We start from the raw sequence: 18,517 nt of genomic DNA, 5'->3' as shown, positions 1-18,517 counted from the left end.
TATATTCATGTGCACCTGTGTGTCCTGTTCATTCTAGCACTGCACAAACCAGTAGATACGGACTACTCTATGCTGTTTTGGAGTATGGTTTATCAGAGCACATTTCAGTCTTTCAGGGTAGATTTAGGGTTGTTTTGCATCTGCAGCGTATTGATGAAACTAGCTTTTTAAATGTTAATTGGCTGACTGCAGTCAAAAGATAAAATTCAACAATGCTTAACTATGCAATTAACCTTTTAGATTTAAATTCTGGATTAAAATATCAACACTGAAAACTTTCAGACAAAATGCAGAAAGCATGAAAAACGTGATTGAGAAAAGGTTTGGCGCACAAAGAGCATACAATTAAGGTGGGCAGAGAGATAATTGCACTTATGAGGAAAAGTGTGCAGAAAACTTGGAAGAGGCCTGTCCTAAGGAATGTGTGATTGAGCAGCACAGTGGGGTCTCTTCAAATCGGTGCAGATCAACCACATTAACTTAAATTACCTTCAGCTTTGCTCCTCGGTAACCTCAGTTGCTGATCAGACGGACTGAGAAAACCATTTGGTGCAGTGAGCAGCCACTCCAGCAAGAGCCTGAGGAGCAAACCTGCCTCCACCTGACATATCCTAATTATCTGTTATAGACTCTTTGTTTCAGTGTCCCAAATACATCTGACGTTAATCAAAATACTCAGATGCAATTTAGCATGAAATATATGTGCTCAGGTGGCACTTTCAGTGACTTTTTCTCTGAACATCATTGCTGGGCAACTAGTACAGCCTACTGCCTGTTTGCTATGCTTTGTCCTAAATTTTGTGGGCCTGCCTTGACAAACCAAGTTGCTTCATGTTACTAAGAGTAGGAATATTTGTGTTAGGTATTCCTACAAAAAGGTGAAAGTAACTTTTTGGTAATGCCATCACCTGGAAGATGGTGGCAGAATGGAGACTGGTGTGCCTCTAATTGTTGTGTCTCTCCAGCTACTTCAGGCTGTTCTGCTGGTTTTCCATGCCTCACACATGAATTCTTTCTCATGCACTTCTGTACTGAAGATTTTAACTTTTTGTGCTGATAAATCTGTAATTACTTTAATTGCTTTATTCTTTCTGTCTTCCTGCCAGTCTGGCTTTTTTTTCTTTCTTGGGGTAAAAGTTTGTGGTGCCTGAGAACTATTTGAACGGAGGATCAGCTTTTCACTGTCTGCCTAGAGAGGCTCAAATGCATTCTTACAGAAAAGATAAATGTTCCTGATATTGTCTGGCTGTGCTGCATGATTAAATAGCTGTTGACAGTTGAGTTCTTCCTGAGCTTGCTGTAAAATCCTTCCAGAATGTTTCGGTTATCAAATTTATAAGGTGGTGAAATAACTTCTCTTCGCTGTCTCTACATTCCCTGTAACAAATGCAGTTCTGGTAGTGCAAAGCCTTGGATGTAATAACTTATTTAGTACATTCTCCCTTACAGCATTAGAATTCCCTGGTAGGAACAGCTTATTTAATGACTTATTCTGCTTGTAATGCAGCTTATCTACACTGTGGATTGACTGTTACCTTCCAGTTTCAAAGGTTACAGCGCAGCTGTCTGCTGGGAGCTTAAACAGACCGGTTACAGTGATTCTGTTTGGAAGTTGGTAGAAGCAGTGTGGTTCATGTTGCACAATGATGGTGATCTGGTGGCATGCCTAGAGATTTGCTAATAGCACTCGTGTAATAATTAAATGCATGCTATAAGCTGTTATTGCAGTACAGCCTCCTCTCAGTGATATTGCATATAATGAGAAAGGCTCGTATTGACGACTGAAATGTATCTTCTAGTCATGTGTGATACTGCCATTGTGTGACATGTCAGACAGTCTGAATGATCTGTGGTTTTCACCTTGGTGCCTTGAAGATCATCTAAAGTATGGCACACATTGAGCTGGAGCAGTGTGAAGATTGGAAGTACGTAGGCAGGCACAGTACAGGTAGTATAACAGTTTTGTTACACTGTACTGTGTGAACTTGTAAGCACCTTAAGCATAAGCTTGAGAACACATTATTCACATTTCATGGAATTGAAGACTTCAGGAATAGTACTGTTGCTCTTACATAGCGATTATTCTCTTGCTTGAAGCTTGAAATATATTGCTTTCATAAATTATATTTTGGTTTTGGGCTCTGGTGCTGCTTTAAATGAAATCAGTGTTTCTTACTTTTCCAAAAAGATTTTTTAAAAAGGCAAAACAAACACCAGAATGGGGTTCTCAGTTATAAGCAAGGCCAGTGTTTGCAAAGCACTGGGCACTCCTTTCTTCAGCACAGTGGCTCTGTACGTTTCTCTTTTATTATAGCTGAGATTTGGAACTGTGAAACAGTGCCAGCTGGAATGGCACAAGCAATTTCTCATAGTAACAGATGTCTGAAAGATGAAATTACCAAAGGGCCAGATGGCCCCAATCCCTTTTCCTGTTGTTTGGCTGTCGTTAGTTATTAGTAAATATGCCATGCTCTGTGTCAATCAGGCAGGAAAATGCCAATCATACTGAAGTCATTTCCATCTCTGAACTCTTTAGGTGATCTCTCCGGACAGTTTCCTGCTGCCCTACCTCAATAAGCAGCTGATAAATCTGTCTGAGATGTGTCTTTGCCTCTTCCATCACTTGTCACAGTCAGAATGTAGAAAAACCAAGAAAAAATGGCAGAAATCAAGGTTAAAATATGTACAGTTCTCCTAGATTTTCTTAGAAAGGCTTTTGTGTGCTGGATGAAGCAAATAATCAAATTCCATTCTCCCCCTTTGCTCGGTGTCCTTTGGTTACATCAGATAACTTTTCCTACCTGACACTGCATCTCTACCTGGAGAGTCAAGCCTCTTTAGGAAATCAGGGTGATAATGTTTCAGAAGTTGTTATTGAGAAGAGGTTTGTGGCACTTGGATTCATAATTTTGCTTGAAGAGGAGAAGAAAGATTAAGAGACTAAGAAGTCAACTAGAGGGAGAATTTTTTGAGATAATGGAAACATACCTGACAGTAAAGATACTGAGGTGATTAGACAGGGCAGCAAGTGGGGATGGTGACAAGCTCTGCCTAGTGAGGTTCATTAAACCCGAATAAAAGCAAAATATGGCTGGAGCAATGGGAATTAGGGCTAAATGGTATGTTTATAATCTGTATTTTTTTTTCTTTTTCCTTACTAGTGATGCTATTGCTGAGATTAGAGCTGTCTGTATTGAAGAAATTGGTGTCTGGATGAAAATGTACAGTGATGCCTTCCTGAATGATAGTTATTTAAAATATGTTGGTTGGACACTACATGACAGGGTAAGTATTTTGTATTACTGTACACAGCAGAGCATATTGCCTTCCACTGCTTAACACATGCTTAGTAGATCATCTTTGATTTATAAAAAGGTAGCTCATTTTTATTGTTGGTCATTTGTCTTTCAACCAACATTTTTAATATGTTCACTTAAACCAGAATCCAGTCATCCTGAATCATATGCTCATTTGTGTAATTCTTATTTTTCAGTCTGAATTAGACTGTCTTAATAGGTTATTTTTTTCCATGCTGCTTTTCTTCTTATTAAAGTCATCTTGTCACATCATTCCTGAGAACCTTTGCGTCTGAAACAGGATGGAAAAGGATTTTCCAGATGACACTGCCATTAACATTAACCAATAGAGAAAAGAAACCCAGAAGTCTCTGGGTCCCAGAATTAACCCAACAGTGGCATTCCTAGTAAATCACTTACCCTTTACTATTTTAGGTATTTACAGCTACAACCACCTTTAAAGGGCATTTTTCTACCCTTGTTGAACATTCTTCAATTCTACCTGGCAAGACTTTTTCAAGTCTACCTCTTTGTGCCAGCTTAGAAGAGCTCAGAGGGTTGCTTGAGTTAATCTTGGAATGCCTTTCTTGCGTGAGAGATTCTTCAAGGAAAAAAAATAATAATAAAGAAAAATTGAAAGATTTGGTCAAAATGAAAAATATATGGATCTGAAGGTTCTTTCCTATCTAACTGCTGTTCTTTTGTACTGAAAATATGAACAAAATGCTTCTTGTTGATGTAAGGTACCACCTGATTCCTGCAAGAGTAGCACTTTCCTAATGCTAGTAGAACAGGGCTTTGAACTGCTGAATGTCTTTTTCCTACACTAGGCTGCAAATGGGACTAGGCGTCCTCCCACTCTCACTCAAACCACTAGAAATAGTTGTTTTACTCTCAACTGTTTGCTTGTGGTGTTCAAGAAAAACAGATGAGGCCTACATGTAGTGTTGAAATGCTCATTAAATCCTGGCATCGTGGTTCAGAGTACTCTTTTTTTTTTTTTTTTTTTTTTTTTCTTTTTTTTCCCCATAGAAGAGCTGCTGGAAAAAATTCAAAATTTGCAAATTTGTTGTGATGACTCACATAGCAAGTAGTTGATGTGTTCCTTTAAAAAGGTGGTTTCTCTGTGCAGCTTATTAATGTTAAGGATGTGACTTCGACCCTCTTCATGCTTTTTGAATAAGAGGTTGTGCTACTTACTGATTACTCTTTTGCTGACAGGGATCTGCATCTCCTCTTGACTTGGATCAGCAGTGTACTAGTTAAGAGTAGCCTTTATGCTTTGGAGACATCAGGCAGGCAGTGGCTTTCCCCTCTAAACCTGTGGTTTCCATACTTTACAGACACTACACTACATTTGTGACTGCACGCCTAAAATCCGCAGTGGCATCTGTGGAGCACGCTCAAATCTGAGCAACGCATTTTCTCAAAGAAGCACTTCCAGTGGTAGTGCTGCACTTAACAGCTCCCAGTCCCTTCCAGTATCTGTGAAGCCCAGCAATTTCTCACACGACTCCCTTTAACCATCTGTGAAATCTAGCCATTCCTCCCGGCGCTGGCTCTGACTTGTGTCAACTTCTCACACTGTGATCCGTTGCATCCAGTGTTTTCTTATGCTGTGTCCAGTAGATTGGCACATCCTCCATTTAGCTTAACCGCAGGCCAGTATCTAGGCATGTGACTGAAACGTTAACATATTTTACCTCAGCTGTCTCCAAATTAGCACATCATTTCATATTAGACAAATACTGAATTACCAACGTTGCATTTAAACAAAATAACAACAAAAAGCAGGAGAGGATTCCATCTGGACCAAGCACAGAGGAGCATCATCGAATTGCTCTTCCATTTCTACTGCTCTGTAGTAGCTGTGGTTGCAGTCCCCCAAGAGGCTTGGGTTTTCTACTAGCTAATCAGACTGTTTTATCCCTGTATACATGCTCTGCAGTGTTTTTTATTGATGTAGTGTATGATTACTGTATTGGAGGAGACAGGCTGAAAGTAGAATGGAAGTGTCAGAGGTAGCTGAATCTCGCTCGTACCAAGAGATAAAAAGTGAGTAGAGATGGAGACATTGAGGAGGGAAGTGCAAAGAGAAGCACTTATTTTAAAATAAATAAAATTGAATAGAAAACAATTAAAAAATGCAAGTTTTCCAAAAGCACAAGGTCTCTCAATAGCCTTGTTTTCATTGTCATTGCCTGAAAGATTTAGTTGTAATTTGGAAAATTTTGGCAGTGTTAATCCTCTGCCTTTCCTGGATTTTAAGTGAGCATCTGTAGGGGGTTTCTGATTCTGCAGTTCTCTCCTTTTACTACTTTTTTCCTTGTTGTGGATCTGGTAGCATGAGTTGAAAAACAGTTTAACCTGGAATACAGCTGCATTAAAAAATCATTTAATGAAAGGAGTTTATCTGTGCAGTCTTGATTTGCTTCTGTTGAATTGATGCATGGAACTGTTTTGAAAACATAATTGTGTCTCTGGATGCTCAGACAGCCCTGGGTCTGGGAAAGATGTATTAAAGAAAATGTGGACTGGAGCATGGCTCAACCAGAGAAGTGTGGAGTATCCCAAACTGCTGGCACTGGGGCAGATGTATTGCTTTTCACTTCATTAGCAGGGGGGCAATTTTGCTTTACTGTTAGAAGTGTCTAGAGGGTTATTTAAAAAAGAATAGGGGAAATATGAGAAATGTTTGTTATTTAACAGTGTTATGAAACATTTGATGTTTTTGCTTCAAGTTCTAATTTCAAATTGCAAGTGAAAGTATTAACAATTCCCAGTGCGGAGATATTCGTGAAAAGTAATGTTAGATTTACATATTTTTACTATCTTTCTTAAATTAAACAGCTTTGAGAGAAGGAGAATTACAGTTTGACTGGAGAAAGAGACAAGCATAGAGCTGACAGCAGTGCGACTGAAGTCAGGATTCTGCAGCGCTCAGGTGTCCCAGAAATTGAAGGGTGGAGGGAAACAGAACAGTTTTTCTGGAAGATGAAACTGAGGAAAGAAAGATCGTAGCAGTCAGGATGCTGAGAATGCAACTGTTTTGTCCATTGTTTACTTAGGAAATGACTTTCCTTTCAGACTTGTTTTTTCTGTATGTAAAGCATAGATGCTACTACACAGAAGTAGTTGGGAAACGAATGCTCCTTTTATTTAGTGGGATTTACAGGTATTGCATGATTGCAAATACTTCCCTTCTTAGGTTGACATAACCTTCAACTCAGAATTCAAGGAAGTCTGCCTGAAAGCTAACCTGGGAAGTAATCTTGCTTACTCCTCTCCTACATAAGGTGCAATAGATCTGTGATATTTCTCTAAAAATTTCCTAAAATGCCCAAACTGTTGGTTTTTCCACATCTTTCTCTAGCAGCTTTTTTGAATGCCTGGCTGTGTACGTCACTAAATGTTTGTCCTTGCAGAAGCTAAAGATTCTGTATATAATTCTATTATTTCTTTTTCTACTTCCCGCACACTTAAGAAAAAGTGGCTATTTCCTTCAAAGCAAAGTCACTTTTCTTGGTTGTGTTGTGAACATATTTACTGAATGCTTTCTTTATTGCCTTTTCTGTCTAACCCTACTGTGCTTGGGCCTTTTGCTTGCTTTCTTTTTTTTTTTTTTTTTTTTTAATTTATCACTCTTGTGCTTGACCTTGAGTTGTTGAGTTAAATAAGTTAATCTCTTGGTTACGTAACACTCTTTCTGTCCTTGTCCAGCATCAGTGTGTTTGTACCTTTCCTTCATATTCTAATTCTTAGGAATTATTTGAACATGAATGTTTCCACCCTTCCTAGGCTGGAAATTCTTGCTGTGTTTCTTTTCCACAAAATATTTGGCATGTTAGAATCTCAAATTAATGCTCACTTTCTGTACTTGGAATGATTCTCATAGTTACACAGTAAACATCTTCTGTCAGGCATATTGATGGTTTGTGGATCATTTTCCCTCTTTCATTCTGGATTTCAGTGTGGCATCTGTACGTACAGCCTCACTTTTGCCTTTCTTACGTTCTTGTCCAGGTCACTCCTATTTATGCTTAGTCGTGGGTTTCTGTCACTGATCTCCATGACTCTTTTAAAACCTCTGTAACAAGACTAGCAAGCTGTTGTGCTTCTTCCGCTCCAGAGTGATGAATTCCAACCTTGATCACCAGTTTAAAAACAGACCTTTCTGTTATCAGAGACAGTAAGTCTTCTCCTGTTTGCCTACTGAGAAGGGCAGTCATCTACAGAGGCTGCCTCTGTGTCTCCTGTGCCTTTACTCTCAGACAAAGGGACCACGTATCTTTCTTTCTTCCGCTGCTGCTCCCCTAGCTTTGCAGTCACTTGTCTTCTTCCTTGGCTCTGGTTAGCAGCAGTAGATTAGCTGGCTTCATTGTGCCTTTGTTAATGTCTCAACTTCAGTCTCCTGGCAGCCTATGCAAGTACCAAATGTTCACTGTTCCAGTTTCTATTTACCTTGGTTAGTCTGCTCTCCTAAGTCATTTAGAGACCCTCTGTGTAAAGTCTGAACTAAACTCTGAGAGCCTGGTCCATGGTGCTGGTGAAGTCAGCAGGCACATCAGTGCTGGCTATGCACTAGCTGCACTGCAATCCTCAACTCGTGTTGCTGTTGACACTTATTTTTTCTGTCTTTGACCAGTTTAGAGCTTTGCATTTTGAGACTCCAGCACTCGTTGAACATCAGGACATCTGCTCACAAGCAGGACAGTCTTCAGGGCAGCTGTAGCTAGACCGGCTGCCTCACTTTTGCTCTGTAATGTTCATTACGTGCCAGAACTGATACAGATCCTCTGTTGCTAAGTAAGCTAAGGCTGTAGGAAGCTTACATCCTCTTCTAATGATTAGTGATAACTCCAGAGATCCTGGCCTTTCAAAATGCCAGGATTTCACAGCTGAGGAAACACCGATTCTGGTACCATGGCAATAAGTGCCATTAAATAAAGAATGACAAGCAGCATTTCTCTGTGTTTGCTTATCAGTTGCTGACATCCACATAAACTTTTTTCTTCAAGACAATTATTTTCTGTACCTTGAAAGGTTTTGCAATGGATCGTATAAACAGAACTGTCATCCCACTGACCAACTCTGCAGTAGTTGAAAAGATCTCTAGTAGAGCACGAGTGCTTAGAAACTCTTCAGAGAAGTAGAGACGATTTGTCAGAACAGTCGTTCTTCAGTGAAAAGTTCTTCTGCAAATCCTCCTTTCAACTTTTTTCCCTCTTCAGTTGCAATTTATGAAATGAGTGGAAACTGAAAAAATGGATTTTTATCTTCTATTTGTACGTCTGCCTCTGAATGTTCACCCAGATTTTAGTCTTTTTGAAGGAGTGGTTTTTTAAATACAGACTCGATTACAGAATAGGCTCAGAAACGAAAAGCAGGTTTGTGTAAATAACCCTTTGGCTACCTCCACGTGTTTTTGACAAGAACACCCCATTTACCAGGGCTTTACAGATGAGCTGAGCTGTGTCTGCAGCTAGACAGATAACATGGAGGTACCCAGAGGACCCAGCCCTTCCCTTTATCTCCAGCATTCCTATAGGTGACAAACTGTGATCTATAGGCACAGTGTCTGTGTTTCCTGCCTACAGCCAACCAGATCAAAGCAATCCCTATCAAAACTGTCACTGGGAATGAGCTGCTGCCTACAGGATGCCTGCATGATGACAGCAAAACATAAGCTGCTGTCCTTGCTGGTGGCTCCTCAGGCTGTGGCTTGGATGCTTTGTGTTGGCAGCCTGCTTCCTCAGCCCATTCATCCTTCCTGTGCATGGCCTGCGATGGGCTTTAGAAAGTTGCAGAGAAAGAAAATTGGTGTGTGTTTGTTATGCCTATTGTTTGGACAGATGATGGCTTAGAGATGACTTGTTTTTGTGTGCTACATGTAGACTGTGCTCTGTCTTCTTGTACATTGATTTTAAACAATAGGTATTGGGAGGAAAACGTTTGTAGACTAAAGATAAATTGCTGCAGCGCCTTCTCACCAACCACCTTGAAGTCAGATATCTTTGTTTTCTATTTGTTTACAGCCTTTTGGGTCTTTTTGAACTGTGCTATTACTTGAAAGGGAAACAGATACAGAAGTTAAAGTGAGGGCACATTAAATTCTTTGTATATGCAAATAGAAAAATTAAATTTGCAGGCAGCTGCACATGTGGTTTTTTGATCTTTAGCTGAACTGCAGCTTGGCTTTGGCAACATATCAGCATAAAATTTTAAATGAACATTAAACAAATTACAGAATGATATTACTTGGTATTCATGCGGATTTGATTAGGATATTACATCAGCTAATCTTAATGTGTTTTATTTAGCAAGGTGAAGTGAGGTTGAAGTGTTTGAAAGCTCTCCAAAGTCTGTATACCAACAGAGAGTTATTTCCAAAACTGGAGCTGTTCACTAATAGATTCAAGGTAAGAGGAAGTACAATTTCTGGGAGGAGTACTTGAAATAAGCATGTGATCTTGCTCGTTGTGTTGTGGTCTTGACATACAAATGCAAAACTGTTCCTGACTGCTGAGATTAAGACAAATTAATTTCACAGCGTTTATCTTTTATGAATTGTCTGGCTTGGCCAAGGTGATTATTTATCTGTATGTATTATTGCTCTTTATTCATTGTTGTTATTTAATCTGCTTGTGCTAATTTAATTTTAGATTTGTTGAATGTCAAGTATTTGTGCAGTGTTTCACACCTACAATAAACGTGAAAGTAACAAACTAAAAAAGCAGTCTCTAGGACAGCTTTTTTTGCTCTATTTGTGCTTGTGTTTGGAGGAAGTTTGATCTGCACCACGATACATTGCTGAGCTAAATAGAACCTCTGTAATGGGAGTTTGCATTGCATTTTTAGACAATTAGCTTGCCATGAATAGCCTGCATAGGAGATCAGTACTGGAGGAATATTTCCTTTTTTTTTTTTCCCCTTTTCATTTTTTCTTTTTTCATTTAAACTAGCACAAACACACTGGGTTTTTGCTTAATATCTTAATGAGAATGTGGACGTTAGTTCACTTTTTTGCATAACTGCTTTACTGCACAAGTGAATTATCTGGAGAGATGAGTTAGGAATGCCGTCACTGCTTCTGTTTGGATGCTGTGAGAAGAAAGCTTTGGAGCACTCACCCTGTCAGCAGGCACCTTCTGCCATCACTTTTGTGTTTTGGAGAACAGAAAACTGGTTAAGAAACAACCAATGGAATTTGGTTTTGTTTAAATCATGATTATAATGCTGATGAGAAATCCTCTTTGGGAAAGAAGTGGATGCTGAAATACTCATAAATAAGTACTGTGCAGCAGACTGAAAAACTTCTCTCTGTTGATTTTATACTGCTTCACTGGTTGTGTTTGTCATTGCAGATATAGTTAAATCCTCCACTTGAAAAAGAAAAGCACAAAATAGAGGAAATTAGCCATATCTTTATTCTACATAAACACCTGATAAATACAATGCTAATCTGCCTTTTGCCACATTGACTTGAGAGATGGAGAAGAAAATACTTACACTGCAGTTAAGTCTTGGATTTTAAGAAAGGCTTTTTGTCCAAACTGATAGTTGTATAACAGCAGACTACTTGGGAAGCGATGGAATCTCCTTCATTTGAGGTTTCTAAGGGCAAGTTAAATAAATATCCGTCAGGAATGAGCTAGGTATGACTTCCAGGTGGAAGATGAAATACATCATTTTGTATGTTCACTGCAGTGCTTGTGTTCTTGTAATTTTATAAAATTGGTTTCTATGTCTGTTGCACTAAAGACAGTTTCCTCTCACAGATGACTTACCTGAGTAACAGACAGTAGAAGCTGCAGGCCTCTGACTGATTTTGTAATGCCTGTATAAATCTTGTTTGCTTAAGATCTCAGGACGACCAGAAATGCTAGATAGATCTCCAGAAAAATGCTAAATGCTGTTCTCAGTTCCATGGCTGCTTATGTGTATTTCCTCATTAAAACTGAATCAAGCTGCACATTCAGCTGAGATTCAGCTCAATCCATTCAAGCCGTCAATAGGAATCTCTCTCGAGATCTCCTGGCATGTTAATTTGTTCCAGAATTACTTGCATTGGGTTGTTAATATTGTAGCACGTTCTAGATGTCTGTGGGAGTGATGTAATGATGGCACTTTTCAGATGGGGGGTAGATACATATTCCTTATGGCTTTCTGTGTTGCTAGGCGTAGTTGATAAGCTCGAAAGTAAGTTTTGTCCACATAGAACACAAAACCAGCTTTGTCCATGTTCATGCATTCATCCATCAAAGACGCTTCTGTTCTCTACCAAGAAGTCCTGTCTGATGCAAACATTAATTTCTACATAGAAAAGATACAGGTTAATTCTTTTACAGTCAGTGACAAAGTCGGCATCAGATTTAGCTGCAGCAGCTTAACTGCTGCCCCTCATCCCTGACTTTTGCAGAATGCTGTCCCCGTGTCCCCAGGAGGTAGATTTACTCTTCAGCCTATCTTGTTCATGGTGATAATACATAATGCAAAGAGATCTTCACAGTTTAAATTAATATTTCAGGTTATAAATGCAGATGTGACCCATTCCGCTGCATGGAAAATTTCTGTTGGAGGAGATTGAGCAGCTGGGTTTTGTAACTTGCTAAACCTCTGAAATTTCATCTTCCAGCGACATTAGGTGCTAGGGTCTCATTTTCAAAGGCTGTAGTATCTGTCTGACAGGTTCCATTGCAGAGAGATTCTGGCAATAAAATAAGAAATATCATGTCCATGATGTTGATTCTAGGCCTGATGTTGTTGGCAAAATTGAGTGAATGGTCTTTTTGGATGAGGACATATTGTCACATCAGTCTGTTTGCAAGACCCAGGATCAGGGATTACCTTTTGCTCTGTAGGCAGGCAAGAAGAGCCCTTCTCTCCCAGGCCTTCTTTAGAGATAGAAAAGGAGTTTTATCCCTGTGTTCTGGCTCTCTGTGTGCAGTTAGTTCTCTTCCAGACCGGTGGAGAACAGCATTCTAGTTTCAAAGTTTGCTTACTTGTTTCTTGGAAAACACAAAAGAGTAAGGACTGTTTTCTTCAGTATTTTATTCCATTCATGTATACGAGCCTGTTGTTCCATTTTGCACATGGTGCACAGCTGTCTAAGATGTACATTTGATGATTGAACGACATGAAAGGATTTTCACGTTTCCTGTTGAAAGATCTTTCTCCTCAGGAGCATTTATGCCTGTGGGCTTCTGAATCTGATAGCGATTTGTGTGCTTTTGTTTCATCCCTGCAATAACGTTCGTTTCCAGGACCGCATTGTATCAATGACACTTGATAAGGAGTACGACGTTGCTGTGGAAGCCATTCGATTAGTCACACTAATACTTCAGTGAGTATTCTTAAAATAAGTGTTTTCTCTCTGAAAGTTACCTAAGCCAATAATATGTAGTTAACTTTATTTCTTCACCTGTGCTATGAATTCACTATATTACTTTACATTTACTAATAAGTTGAACTGAATATGTAGTATTATAGTAAAGAAGCTAAAATAAAATACTTGATCCCCTGGAAATAAAATAGGTGATTTATTGAGATTATTTGTTTTGATGCATTTACTGTTGAGGAAAAATGCCAGTGGATATTTATATTGTTTGCCAGGGGTGAAATGATTGTCTTTCCCAAAAGACATGGTTATATCTGCAGAGATAACTTCAGTAGTAACTAAAAAAGGTCTTGTGCTAGGAGATTTGATTATCTAGCATAGCTGAACAGAGAGTCATCTAGCAAATAAGCTGACAGAGAGGAGATACTATCTTTAATACCCTGATTGGGGTTATGGTGAGGAAGTGCTGGCGATCTGCAGTTTAAAACACTTGGCCAAGCAGGATATGTGCTTCCAGGTCCTGGCTTTTCCTTATACAGGTACAGTGGCATCCCTGATACAAAGTTCCATTCTGTGTGTAATCATCCCTTGCCTACACTGCTTGAAACAATATGTCTCTAAGGGCAAGCTGATTACAGCAGGAACTTTTCCTAAGCTCACTGAAATGTGCTACAAGCATGTATAGAATTCCTGCATCATATTTTATACTCATTCACCCCACTTTGAAGAATCTTTTGGGCATGCACAATTTGGATGAAAGATTAGACTAGTATTTATTCGTGGTAAAAAAAAGTATAGGCTTGATTTTTTTTCTTTACCTATGGGTAAAGTAGCACTGGGTAGCTACTTTAGCACTATAGGTAGCACTGCTTTGCAGATATTGTAATATTTGACTTGTTAAGGATAATCTCTTCTTTTATGTTTTTAAAGCAAATACTACAAATAAGATCACAAACAAGATGTAGAACATATCTTTCTCCTTTGTTATTAGGATTGTTTGGGAATACAGTAAGATTTTTAAAGCAAAATGTGTTCAGTTCACTCTTTTTCCTGCCCTGTTTTCTCTTTGGTTGTGTGATTAAAACATAGCTGATGCGTTTAGGAGCTGAAGGATATGGGTCACATCAAACAGCACAGGGCAGTATTCTGGCAGGTAGGAGCTCTGAAAAAGATGTTACGAACAATTATGATGGGGAATAATAACTTAAAAATAATTGTAAACAAACAAACAAAAAAAAATAGCGAATGAGGCATATAGAGTCCTGTCATGGACATGTTTTTCTGATGAATGCTGACTAAACTGGGAGAGAAGTAATACTATTCCTATATGCAGTGTCAGTGATATCATTGGTAGAATATACTTACAGTTCCATTACCTATCACATTTTTCAAGAATAGTGCTGAAAAGTGAAAATGTTCCTCCGTTTCATAAAAACATTTTATGTTTATGTGCATTCAGAATCTGTCTGAAATTTAGAAGTTGCAGAAATTTGCACTTGCAGCCCGGAAGGCCAGCAGAGTTCTGGGCTGCATTAAAAAGGGGCGGCCAGCAGGGGAGGGAGGTGATCGTCCCCCTCTGCTCAGCTCTTGTGAGGCCCCATCTGCAGCACTGCATCCAGGCCTGGGGCCCCCAGCACAGGAAGGACGTGGAGCTCTGGGAGCGGGTCCAAAGGAGGTGCTGAGATGAGCAGAGGGCTGGAGCAGCTCTGTGTGAGGAAAGGTTGAGGGAACTGGGCTTGTTGAGCTTGGAGAAGAGAAGGCTGCGGGGTGATGTCATGGTGGCCTTCCAGTACTTGAAGGGAGCGTATGAACAGGAGGGGGAACGGCTGTTTACAAGGGTGGGTAGTGGAAGGACAAGGGGGAATGGTGTTAAACTGAGACAGGGGAGGTTTAGGTTGGATATTAGCAGGAAGTTTTTCAGCCAGAGGGTGGTGAGGCACTGGAACAGGTTGCCCAAGGAGGCTGTGGATGCCCCATCCCTGCAGGCATTCGAGGCCAGGCTGGATGTGGCTCTGGGCAGCCTGGGCTGCTGGTTGGTGACCTGCACACAGCAGGGGGTTGGAGCTGGATGAGCACCGTGCTTTGCAACCCAGGCCATCCTGTGATTCTGTGAAGCTCCAGCTATGTTGTTTACCTACAAAGAGTAAAAGTTGACTTGTTATTGTTAACAAATAATTACAGAAAATAAACTTTTAATGATTTTTGAATCCAGCACAGTATGGTATGATCAGATTCTTTTCCTTGATATTGAAAATGAGTGCATATAGTGAGCACAGTAACTGCTGTAAGAGTGATGGACATTTTATTTTATCAGCATTATTGTAGTTCTAAACCCACATCATGATTCAATCTTGAAGTGATGACGTGTTGATTTTATTGGTACGTGCTCCGAGCTGCTTGTGTCCCCCACTCCATGATCTAATCTGATTTCATTTTCTGCTGCCTTTGTCCAGTGAATTTCTGCAACTTCTCCTATACTGGAGGCAGTTTTACTGCCTGGCCTGGCCCTCTGAGCAGGAATTGGGAATAATAATAAGTGTTTGGTATCCTACAGCATGTATACTGTAGTTAGTGTGATGGTAATTAAGTTGGCAAGACTTGTAAGCAGTGATGAATTTTTTTACATTAATTACTGTGTATGCTGATACAACTGAGAGAAGAACATCAGACAGATTTTCAGTCTTACAAAGCCTTTAAATGTTTCTGTATTTAAAATCAAAGATCTTTGAATTCAGTTCCTCTGCCTAGGATTTTGTACAAAGGAAACAGTCTTGTAGCTGTCAAAAGTAAGTTATGGGAGGTAAGGGGATTAAAACCAAACATCTGTTTCAGTTCAGTGTTGCTTTTTGCCTGTTTCAGTGGAAGTGAAGAAGCTCTGTCAAATGAAGACTGTGAGAATGTTTATCACTTAGTGTATTCGGCACACCGGCCTGTTGCAGTGGCAGCTGGAGAATTCCTTCATAAAAAGTAAGTTATCCATTAACATGGAAGAAGCCCAGGTTGTGAACTGCTCCCTGCTAGTGGTAGTGTCAAAAGGAAAACAAGCAGTTGGCCAAAATACACCAATATTAGCAAGTTAGGTGTTTAACTTGAAACGCAGACTTACGCTCGTGTTTAAAATGAAAACCTAAAAACTTGAGGAAACTGGATTTCCCTTTATCTTGCTCTAATGTCCAGGTAACCATGCTAACTCCTCACAGCCTAAATGCTTCACGTATCTCTATTAAGAATAATTTTAAATCCTGCAGTTCTTACTGGATTACTGTCATAATAGTATAGGACCTGTCCAGCCCTGACACTCCACCTGGTATGCAGTCATTATTTTTACAGAATTCTAAACCAGTTTATCTCAAAATCATGAACTTGAAAGGTTTCTGTGTATTAATGACAAATAAAATTGTTTCTAAACTCGCTGACATCCTCTAAAAACATGTTACACCTTTATTCCATCTTTCCTATAACCACTGTGCCAAAGGAAATGAGCCAGTGTTTCCATGGAGTGAATCATACTGCTGGTGACTGTGAGCAGGACATTGCCACACCAGAGCCATTAACTTTCTGATGTTGGTGTTTGCACTCAAGTCTTTCAGCAGTGATTTTATTTTCCCTACATTCTTTAATATACTTACAGAGTATTTCTACCAAAATCCAGCTTTTGTAATTTTTCTTGCCGTGGCAGAAGATGATGAATTAAAAAATATCTGTTTTCCTTTGCTGGTGTTCTTTTATTCACAGTGGTTTATTTGTGATTCACAAATCCACATTGTAAGTGTAAGCTCCTGTTGGTGGATTACTGGAATTCCATCTCTGTGAAGAGACGTTTGTTTCAGGGAATGTATTTCCAAAATTCAATTACATTTAATGTCCCACATAGTGTTTTACAAGAAAATGGTCACTGTTTCTTGTATTGCTTTGTTTTTAAAACTGCATACTGAGATTCCTTTATAAACTAATATGTGAAAAATAGTTCTGTAAAATGCCTAGAGGGTAAAAGACTTTGTCTGAAGGCATATCTGTATGTTAGTGTCAAGACAAAACTTCATCCTTACTTTTCTTTACAATGGAATAGTATGCCGTGTTCTATTGATATGTCTCAAAGGAAATAGCCTTGAGGAAAAAATGTCTTATTTCTCTTGGTTTCTTCTAACATCTAAGAGCTGGTGTTCCATTTTAAATGACTTAGAGTCTCTACTTAAAGCATTTGGGGTGGGATGTAACCTGATTATGCATTTTAATGCTGCTTTCTGAGTGTAAGCTGGTCAATAGTTTCTCTCTGTAGTTAGCAAATGAAAGCAAATAATGTGGAAAATCACTGAGTTGGCCTTGAGGTGAATGTTTAAGATATTTCAGCACCTGTTGAGATGCTTGTCTCTTACCTGGTAGAGACAAGAGAGAGAGATGTCTTCAATTAAAATGCAAAGTTGTTGTGCAACTCCTTCTCTTTTAATTTAATTCTAGGAGCAAAATCAGGATATTTTTTCACATTTAGGATGTGCTTTGTGGACGCAGTAAGAGCAAGGTGCAGTTTTCAAACTTCACAAAGTAGAACAGTCAGTGTAACTGAAACGTAGGCATATCTGAGATCCCTGTAAGCTATGAAATGGGAGTGTTGACAGTACTTTGGAGCTCACTGCAGAATGTATAATGCACATTTTAAAGAGAACCAAGAAACTTGTCAGTTAGCTTGCTTTATCATTTATGCTGCTACTGATACTTGAAGTTTGTCAAGTTTGCTTATACCACATCCTGTGGTCACTGTAGCAGTGAAGATTCAGCCTTAGTTCTTAAAGCACTACTGGAGTAAATGCTACCAGTGCTGTAGGATTTGATAGCTTAATAATTACATCAATTATGCAAATATATAAAGCTGTGCAAAGTTCTTCTATATAAATATGTTCTGGAGAGCTTTTTCCTGTATGAAATTTCTCCAGGCCTAAGAACTTGAAGACTCAGAAGACAAATTCACCCCTTTAGCCTGGTCATGCCCTCTTTCTGTTGAAAAAAGTAGCTTAGCGTACTTTCAGTGTACTTTATGAACCAATCTGCTATATCAAGAATGAATGTTCATGTTATGGAGTAAATGAGATTTGTGTTGATAAACATGTTAGCTCCTTTTGCTTATTTTTAGACTGTTCAGCAGACATGATCCCCAAGCTGAAGAGGCTCTAGCAAAGAGGAGAGGACGAAATAGTCCAAATGGAAACCTCATTAGAATGTTGGTTCTTTTCTTTCTTGAAAGTGAGGTAAAAATATATGTTTTTAATATTTACACATTTAATAGAAACTGGAATTGACCTGGTGCAATGAACCTGCTTTGGCAGAGGGGTTGGACTCGATGATTTCTGGAGGTCCCTTCCAACCCCTACAATTCTGTGATTCTGTGAATTTCAGTAGTGACATATCAACATAAGTTGTTATGTCAACAACATAATAAGTTGTTCGTTGTTTACTAATCTCTGAAATACCTTATGCTCTTTACACTGTCCCCCATCTCACTATCAGTCAAGCAATTCAGTCTAAAATCTTTTCCATGTTTTATTATGCTCTTGCATGTCTCCAAATAGTCACTACTGCACTGCTGGTAATGCAGTCGCTTCTAGGTGTCATTGCAACATAGAAATGTTATTGTTTGGCTGGGGTTGTTTCAGATAAGTTGACTGAAGATTGTACTTCTAGAGTTTATTCTTTGTAAAGTGAAATTATTTAAACCAGAAAGGAACAAAATTTATAATTAGAGTTATAGAGTAATTTGGAATGGAAAAGATCTGAGGGGCAATTTAGGTCAAAGTGGAGACAGGTATGAGATTGGGTGAGGTTGCTCAGGGCTTTCTATAGCTGCATCTTGAGAACAGCTGAGGGTGGACAATGTAGGTATATGTACAAT

At 39.2% G+C, this 18,517-nt stretch overlaps 1 protein-coding gene across 2 annotated transcripts in view; it reads left to right on the top strand.

Moving 5' to 3' along the window:
• STAG1 (stromal antigen 1) overlaps positions 1–18,517 on the top strand; it is a 127,120-nt gene that overhangs the window by 63,302 nt on the left and 45,301 nt on the right. For both annotated transcript variants that reach the window (XM_048955396.1, XM_048955397.1), the window contains 5 exons: positions 3,162–3,285; positions 9,617–9,715; positions 12,560–12,639; positions 15,493–15,600; positions 17,762–17,876. In XM_048955396.1, coding sequence (XP_048811353.1) covers positions 3,162–3,285; positions 9,617–9,715; positions 12,560–12,639; positions 15,493–15,600; positions 17,762–17,876 — 526 coding nt within the window. The remainder of the gene's footprint in view (positions 1–3,161; positions 3,286–9,616; positions 9,716–12,559; positions 12,640–15,492; positions 15,601–17,761; positions 17,877–18,517) is intronic.

The sequence above is a fragment of the Lagopus muta genome, chromosome 9 (genome assembly GCF_023343835.1).
Source record: "Lagopus muta isolate bLagMut1 chromosome 9, bLagMut1 primary, whole genome shotgun sequence".
NCBI classification, from domain to species: Eukaryota; Metazoa; Chordata; class Aves; order Galliformes; family Phasianidae; genus Lagopus; species Lagopus muta.
The sequence above is the reverse complement of the archived record's forward strand: the minus strand, read 5'-3'. Positions and strand labels throughout refer to the sequence as shown.